The sequence below is a fragment of the Labrus mixtus genome, chromosome 22 (genome assembly GCF_963584025.1).
Source record: "Labrus mixtus chromosome 22, fLabMix1.1, whole genome shotgun sequence".
Classification (NCBI taxonomy): Eukaryota; Metazoa; Chordata; class Actinopteri; order Labriformes; family Labridae; genus Labrus; species Labrus mixtus.
In genome coordinates, this window is record NC_083633.1 from 4,697,085 (window position 1) to 4,705,992 (window position 8,908).

The 8,908-nt window shown below is 40.4% G+C and overlaps 1 protein-coding gene across 1 annotated transcript; it reads left to right on the forward strand.

The window, feature by feature from the left end:
* Window positions 1-5,064: 5,064 nt before the first annotated feature.
* Window positions 5,065-7,261, forward strand: LOC132956781 (NXPE family member 3-like). Its single transcript, XM_061030409.1, has 4 exons — window positions 5,065-5,293; window positions 5,624-5,694; window positions 6,427-6,633; window positions 6,717-7,261. Exons 1-4 carry the CDS (start codon window positions 5,229-5,231, stop codon window positions 7,259-7,261), a joined length of 888 nt encoding a protein of 295 aa, XP_060886392.1. The 5' UTR covers window positions 5,065-5,228.
* The last annotated feature ends 1,647 nt before the right edge of the window (window positions 7,262-8,908 follow it).

An 8,908-nucleotide genomic window follows, 5' to 3' on the forward strand; every position in this document is an offset into this window, starting at 1 on the left:
TGCATACTCTGTGGCGCTTGATGAAAGCACGGATAAAACGGACACTGCCCAGCTGTCCATTTTCATCAGGGGTATTAATGACCAATTTGAAGTGACTGAAGAGTTGATGAGTTTGTGTGCAATGCACGGCCGCTCTACAGCCAAGGACATTTTTCAGCAGCTCTCTGACGCGATTGAGCGCGTGGGTTTGCCATGGAATAGACTGGTTGGCATCACCACTGACGGAGCCCCGTCCATGACAGGCAAAAAAAACGGACTAGTAGCGCTGGTACAGAGAAAATTAGAGGAGGAAAGTGCAGATCCAGCAGTTGTTCTGCACTGCATTATACACCAACAGGCACTGTGCAGCAAATGCCTGAAATATGAACATGTCATGTCTGTTGTCCTGAAATGTATAAACTACATCAGGTAGGTATCAGCATATAGTGATGTACTTTACTTTACTGAGGTGCGCTGGCTCAGCAGGGGAAACGTCTTGAAGAGATTTTTTGAGTTAAGAGCAGAGGTGAGGAGATTTATGGAGGATGGCAGAATGGATGTTCCTGATTTGCATGATCCTAAATGGGTTATGGACCTTGCATTCCTAGTGCACATAACACAGCAGCTGAACATCCTCAACCTGAAGCTCCAGGGTCCTGATCAGCTCATAACAGCAGCATATGAAAGTGTGAAAGCCTTCTGCACAAAACTGAGATTGTGGAAAACTCAGCTCTCTGCGAAAAACCTCAGTCATTTCCCAGCATGCAGATATCTTGTGGAACAGGGCACAGCATTCAGTGGTGATGAATATGCCTCTGCTATTGACAATCTTCTGCAGGAGTTTGATCAGCGTTTTGCTGACTTCAAGGAACACCGGGTCACTTTCCAGGTATTTGCAGACCCTTTTTCAGCTGATGTTGAGAGTGTCCCAAGTGTGTTGCAAATGGAACTTGTTGACCTGCAGTGTAACAGTGAACTGAACAATAAATTCAGAGAGGTACAGGGGAAGGCAGACCTGACTGGACAGTTTCCAAGAGAATTACCTGCATCCTTCCCAGATCTATCCAAATTGTTCAGTCGTGTAATGTGCCTTTTTGGAAGCACATATCTGTGTGAGAAACTTTTCTCGACAATGAACTTTAATAAATGCAAGTACAGGTCCAGGCTTAGTGATGCACACCTTGAAGCTGTACTCAGGGTTTCAACTGTGACCTCCATCAAGGTAAATGTGGCTCAGCTGTGTGAGCAGAAGCGCTGCCAGGTGTCTGGCAAGAAATAGAATGCAGGATTAATGTATTGGTATTTTGAGTAACTGCATTTTTTGGTTCAATGCAGGTTTTATTTATTATTTGATTAAGTTATTTTAGTTATTTAAGTTATAAAGCAAACACAAAATACTTGCACTACTAAATAAAAACAGATGTTTTGAAAAATGTATATAAACTGCTGTTTGTATTGGTGATGTGTGACAAAATTTTGCAGAAACAAAAAGTACATTTGCAAAAATAAAGTCCTTTTTGTGGCGCTTGAACTTTGTAGTGGCCCTCCTTTAAGTCGACAGTACTCCCAGTGGCCCCATGCCAGTTTGAGTTTGAGACCCCTGCTATAAAGTTTATCTTTATCTTTATCTTTTTTTTTTGATCGAGTACTGTAAACCATGAGTTTCCTCCAAGGTTCTCCAAGATTTCCTGAATTCTTGGGATGGGGTGTCGATCAGGGTGTGTCTTTTCGTTTAGATGTCGATAGTCAATACAAAGTCGAATAGAGGAGTCCTTTTTCCTTACTATCACTATCGGTGGTGAGTAAGAAGAGGTTGAATTTTGAATCCATCCGCTGCTGAGCAAGTCTTGAATGTGTTTTTTTACTTCCTGATATAAGTGACGAGGGATGGCGTTGTATTTCTTTGAAACTGGGATGTCATCCTTCAGGCGTATGGACATCTGCAGATCGGGGATGCATCCAGTATCCCAGTCGTCTCTAGCAAAAACTTCACACTCTTCCCTCAGCATTTGTCTCACCTTTTGTTGCTGCTCAGTTGTTAGGTGAGAGAGATCAACTGGTGGATCCCAAAGTTGTTTTTCAAGCTTACTTCATAAAATTGTTCTGATGTTGTTTCCTGACACAGTTTTACTTGGTCATTTTTGCTCAAATCTTCATTTTGCTTTTGTGACTCAGGTGCTGCAGCAGTTGCTTTCTCCTCGTCACTCTGTACAGCATCTACTGCATATAACCAGCCAAGTACAGTTCTGTTCTGCAGTCTGATGTCACCGTCGGTGTTGTTTTCAACCATAACTGAAATGGTAGCTTTATCTTCAGTAGGCAACTGTTCTAACTGCTGCTTTACCTGAAGTCCAGCAGGCCAAGGTGTGTTTTAATTTGGCTCTAGTATTGCGTACTGTTCCTTTAATATACACTTGTTGAGTTTCCCACAGGCAACCGTTACCATCTTGTGTTTTGGGATGATCACATCTTACCTTGCAGTTTGGACTTCTGAGCTGTTTTTCTGCTTTTTCAATATGGAATACACTGCTTTGGCCTTTATGTATCCCACGTCCAGTGCAGGTCCCAGATTGTGTACAAATTTACTTGTACCTGTTCTGTCCATAGACATGTTGATCAGTGCTAACTCTTCAATGACGTTGAAACCTATTATGGGTCTTGCAAGTGAGCCTGAACTCACCAATATAGGTACTAAGAGTTCACTGTCCTTATTTTCTGGCAGGCTGAACTCCACTCCAATCCAGCCCTCATAAGGTATCTCAGTCCCGTTTGCAGCTGAAAGGTCCAATATACCCTCATCCAGGAGCTCTTTCACTGGTCGAATCTTAGCATCTGGTAAGTTGGTCTGTTTCCATTTCATGTCAACCATTGACACTTGGGATCCTGAATCCCATGACACTGTAGTTGGAACCCCACCAAGGTTACAGTGAACCAGACTTTTTTTTCCCACTAACTTTGCTGTCTTCTCCTGTTTTCTTGATGTTGGAGCTTGACTAAGCAACACAGCAGCCTGGTTCAGCTTTTCACCAGAAACTTCTATTTTACAACTGCTGGCAGCTGTATTATTTCTTTTTCGACAGCCAATAGCCCAATGTTCACTACTGCCACACTTGTAACAGTGTGTGCGTCTTCCCTCTGGGTTTGATTTTTCACACTCACGGCACTTTCTTGGTTTTTGTTTAGCACCAACAGAGTTTTTCTGCAGAGTCATATGGGGTTTTTCTTCTTCTTGGTTTATCTTTACCTGACTGAGACTGACCACATGTGTGGTGAGGTTCTGGAGAGCTTCACAAATGACTTTATTTCCAGCATCAAGCTTCTCAAGTATAGGGTTAGGTTTAGGTGTAGCGCTTTTGTTTTTCTTTAAACCACTAACCTGCTCAACTTCACTATTCTCTTCTTCATGAATCATAGCCACTTTCACTCCTTTTTGTTTGGTCATAGATGACAGTTTACTTCTCCTCTCCACTTCCAGACTGTAGGCGGCGTTCATTTTTTCAAGCAACACTTCATCTGGTACAGACGGATCCTGCAGGAAAGGCTTGTCTACACGTACTGCATCATCTTGTAAACCTGTCAACAATGTTTGCAAGAACTGGGTCTGTATGAGTTCTGTGTTATACTTCAGCCCTGCCTTGGCTCTCTCAGAAGCGAAGAGCACTTTCTGTCTGAGGTTCATGGTGTGGATGAGAAACTGAACAGGAGTATCTTTTGGCTCTTGGATAGCACGGGTCAATGAGTGATATAGGTCTGTGGCATCTTTTTCTATGAATTGCGTCCTAAGGACCTGTCTCAAAGAGTTCAGTGACAGTTGTTGTCTGCTTTCAAGATAGCTTTTTAATTTAACTTCAGGTGCGATGGACTGAATAACTGCTTCAACAATCTCACCTTCCTCATAGCCTTTTTGCAGTCCACGTTCAATTTGTCTATCGAGGCTGAAATTCAGTTTGTCTGTTTGTCCCACTTCACCAATTTGTTCAGTGATCCTAAAATCTTTCTTGTACATCGGATGCAGCAGGGTTCTGACTTGCTCTGACTCCTTTTCTGAACTTAGCAAGCTGCTCGGTCTCTGTGGTGATAAAACAGGTGGAGGTGCAGGATCATGTTGTGCCAGCAGAGGGCGCCCCACAACTGTCTCTGGCTGCCCACTCACCTCCTGGGCTGTCGATCCATCAGCTCCAGTGACATCAGTCTCTTTTGTTAAGTTGTCAGTTAAATCATTGGTGGCTAATAACACAGACAATCCATCATCTTCCAAACCAGTTATCTCCTCACTTTCCAGGTAACCCAGGATCAGCCTCCTCAGTAACCGACATGATGAGTCCGCCTCATCACTGGGCTGAAGTCCTAGTTTATCGCATACTGCACTGACTTCAGTGAGTGTTAAAGTTAGAAGCTTCTTCTCAATATCATTCAGTAGCAATTCCCACTCATTATCCATGTCTTTTCAGTCTTTGAGATACTCACAGCTTCTTGAACAAAACATTTGTTTTCCTTTCCTTTACTGCATTAACAAGCGCGTTGTTGTTGCTAGGTCTCATGACGACAATGCTAGGCTAACTGTCGTTATTCACAGCGGTGAACTTTTACACTTTTTTTTCGGCTGAAAACTTGCTTGGACCGGGCGGAAACACCAAAATTATATTGCATCCTTGAAATGAACCGGTCAGAACTCGTCCATATTCACTTATTTGCTACTTTTATTACAGAAAAATGCCCACAGCTTTACACAAGCTTCGTTTTAAGCCTACACACACCTCTGTGTCTCCTTCACTGCGCCTCCCTTAAAGGGCCAGCGTCTTAATCTTAAAAGGTAAATAAAACACACAGTATATACTGTTTACTCTTAGAAATTTAAATTAACTTAAATACTTCTGCAAATTAACTTATTTTAACTAGACACACTGATATAACAAAATGACAGAAAAAAAAAATGAAAATATGAAAAAGCATTTTCAGCGTGTTACACATGACTTGTATGCTATAACTTTAAACTCTTGTTCTTTGTTTTATCAGGTGACGCTTGTCCACTCAAGCGAGGCTGCTTCACAGTCCTCCGTAGGCTAAACAGAGAACAGCCTGATAGGACTATCTTAAAGAGCGTCTTCCGCTCAGGTTCAATCTCTGAAACTACCATCTGTAATATTTGTCTACGTCAAACCAACCAGCCACAGTGCAACTACACTGACCTCCGTACTGGTGACCCGTGGTTCTGCTACAAGCCAAAGAAACTGAGCATTGATACCAGCATGAACCACATGAATGGAGGATTGGGTATAAAACTCAAGGCTAATGAGGCGAACCTTTTCAAAAGGTGAGGGAGCACAGCAATAGAAACGATGCATCTACTTTTACATGTAATGACTATAAACAAAGTGTAAAGTATGTATCTCCTGGGGGGAAATGTCATGTTTATAATCACAGGAGGCAAAGATCAAATCTCAAGATGTTTATAGTGTAAGATGATACCTATCAAAACACTTAGTCTGAACAATTAAAGTCTCTCTCATCAACAAAACTATAAAGTGTATCTTTAGAGTCCAAATATGGAGGCAGAGTAATTTATGGTGACTAAATCACATTTGACATTTACATATTGTAGTGTGTTAAGAGATTCTTAATCATGGCCGCTTTTCCCCCCCAGCAATGTCAACATGCAAGTCTTCATTCAGGCTTCAGGACCGGCCAATGTTACTGTGCTGCCTCAAAGGAAAGGTAAAGCACAACTTTTCTATTTTCAACTTTTAAAAAAATCTCCATGTGACCTTGAAAATAAAAATGGTTTGGTAAAAATGTATACAACCTAACTCTCTGTATTCAAGCGGATATACATATAAGTCAAAAAAATAAAAAATAAACCAGCTTCTATCTACAAAACTGAGGAAGAGCTGCAAGTGCTTATCTCATTAACTCAGTACCAGTGTATTAATAAAAAACTCAAACCACTTAACATCTGTAAATATTTTACTTTAAATAATTAACATTGTCAAATAAAAGGCATTTGGTAACATTTTCCTTAACCACAATAAACATGTGCATTCGAGACATACACTCACTATATTGTAGTAAAGCATAAACTTAATCTTTTGAAAAACATCAAAGAACTCTGTAGAAGCCATTTTAATCATGATCCATTAAATTTAAGAATTTTGATTTCAGTTCATGTTAATAAAACACAACATTTAGATCATAAGAAATAAGAATATCATTTACAGTAAATATTTCAGAATTAAGAAACAGATTGGCTCCTACTAAGTGATAAAAACTGTTTATGAAAGTTGCCACTACAAATGCTTTTGTGACATGTGTATAATGTCCTCATTAGTGTAAAGTAAAATGAGTAAGGTAAAGCAGAGACCTTGTTTTGGCCTTTTTAGGGGATCTGTGGACAAATGATACAACAATGAGTTTAATAACCAAATGCTTATTTTGATCAACAATTCTCAGAGCAACCCATGGATAGTCAAGGCAGTGGGAAGTCTGGACTCTCTGGGTATTACTACCAGGGTGTGTGGCGATCACTAGGTGGCACCAAAGTCCACCAATTCAACAACTCCTCTGCCATCAGTCAGTGTCTGAAAGGAAAGGTGGTCCACCTGTATGGAGACTCCACCGTCAGGCAGTGGTTTGAGTACCTTGATGCTTCACTTCCAGGTAGTTGGTTCAAAGTGATTTCAGGCAACAGTTTAATTGTATTTATATCACAGCTTAATCTGCTCCTTTTTTCATACTTTCAGATGCTAAGGAGATAAACCGGAATAATCCGAAGAAATCAGGACCTTTCATGATATGGGACAATGCAAAAAACATCTTGGTGAAGTTCCACTTACACGGTCCTCCTCTGAGTGTTTCCGTCCTTATCCGAACCAGTGAGCTGCGTTACATTGCCAATGAAATAGATGATGTAGTTGGTGGCACCAACACAGTTGTAATCTTTGGTATCTGGGCCCACCTCACTCCTTTCCCAATGCAATTCTACATCAGAAGGCTTTACGGCATCTGCAGGGCGGTGATTCGTCTGTTAAACAGGGCTCCAGACACGCTGGTGGTCATCAGGACTCCAAACCTCAGAGGGATAAATCCCTATATATTTGCCTTTAATGACTGGTATGCTATTCAACAGGACAAGGTGGTCAGAGCTGTGTTCAAAGGACTTAATGTTCAGCTGGTGGATGCCTGGGAGATGGTTCTGGCCCACCACCTGCCTCACTACGTTCACCCACCTCCTCCCATCATTAAGAATATGGTTGACATTATATTGTCCCACATGTGTCCCCAATAGTGCATTTAGAAGAGTGTTTGGTCAATGATAGAGTTGCTGCTCCAAAATGCTGCATTTTTCCTGAAGCGGGCCATGCAGCAACTATGTTAAGTACAAATGTTGTGGTCTATTGTTAACCCCAACATGAGTGTAACATGTTATTTAATGGTCCTTTGTAATAATGGACGAGAGACACTCGTGTACCCTTCTAGTAACTTTGATTAACCTCTCTTGTTCTTTTAGTGTGTATGCACAACATTGACTACTAAACTAAGAATGTCCTGTAATATCTAGGGGTCAGGATGGAAGGGATTATTCTGCCCTGTATGACCACAGCCTTCACTCATAAAAATAATTAACCCCAAAACATAGACTTTACATGATTTAATTACATGTAAATGTTCCATGTATTTTTATTACATAAATTCAAGGTGAATGTATATTTGTGCTCCGGAGGATAGCTCAAGTTAAGGGTGTAAATGAGGACGAACAGCATGATGCAGCCAAAAGAAATGCTTCTGCGATTGCCGAGAAGAGAATACTGTTCTCTCCATTAGTGCATGTCCATAGGATCCTGTTTGTGCATGTTTATGTGTATATTTCAGCCTATGTGTGTGTTGCATGACTTACAGAGTGTAAAAAAATGAAATTTCCCCTTGCGGGGATCAATAAAAGTAAAATCTTAATCTTAAATCTTGCCTCTAATATTACTCATATGACTAAATTAAAAATGTTTCTCATATAAGTGCCTGGTATCATTTTTTTCAGGACAACCTCAACTTTATGATCCAACCATTCATTAGTCACCTTGAGATGCTGTATCAACACACAGGACCCAAACACACACAAAAAACAGAGAATTAGTTTTTTAAAAAAAGATGATTTTTTATTCTAAAAAACACAGAGAGCTGAGAGCTTTTTTATTTTCACTATGTTACTGCTCAGAACAGCTCCTAGGAACTATTTTGAGCAGTAACATAGCTAAAATAATAATAATAATAATAGTAGTAAATGGAAATATATAAAGGACACTTGGTATTCAACTAATAACAAAAAAAGCAGGTTTGTCCAGGGTTTGTCCAAATGTCCCCTGTGTAGTTCTGGTACCTGTTGTGCCGTTCGTGGTTGTAATAAAAACCAGACTAAGCAAAATATTTGGCTTGAACAGCGATGTATTGAACATGCACCAAAGACAAAACAGGATTGTTCCTGTGACACATGTTACAGTTTCCATTGCAGGCTGCAGATGAGGAATCCCAAAGGACGTGGCTGAAAATGTTTAACCTCAAGAGACCACCGGAAACTTTGAATGTGTGTTCATTTCACTTCAAGAAGCCAACGAAGGAAAACCCTCATCCCGCTTTGTGGCTGTGTTACAACAGACCACCGGAGAAGAGAAACCACGGCTTGAAAAGGAGTACCAGCAGTGCCAGGAGGATAGGTACAATTATGATTTCAGGCGTAGGAAGAACAATAATAAACAAAAGAAAATATTATCTGATTTAAAGGGGTCATATTATGCCTTTTTATGGGTTCATATATTTAATTTATGTGACTGCTAGAGTACGTTCAAATGTGTTCTGTACATTTTTTTTTAAATTTACATTAGTATTGTATGTTGTTTATTGCAACGACTCACCTTGTTCTGCATTGTAAATCGTGCCCTTG

Bases quoted from the DNA above. Each gene is read 5' to 3' on its own strand.
- LOC132956781 (XM_061030409.1), top strand. From the start codon at position 5,229: ATGAACCACATGAATGGAGGATTGGGTATAAAACTCAAGGCTAATGAG. The intron at 5,294-5,623 runs GTGAGGGAGCAC...TTTCCCCCCCAG, and splicing joins GAGGCGAACCTTTTCAAAAG to CAATGTCAACATGCAAGTCT. The intron at 5,695-6,426 runs GTAAAGCACAAC...AACAATTCTCAG, and splicing joins TGTGCTGCCTCAAAGGAAAG to AGCAACCCATGGATAGTCAA.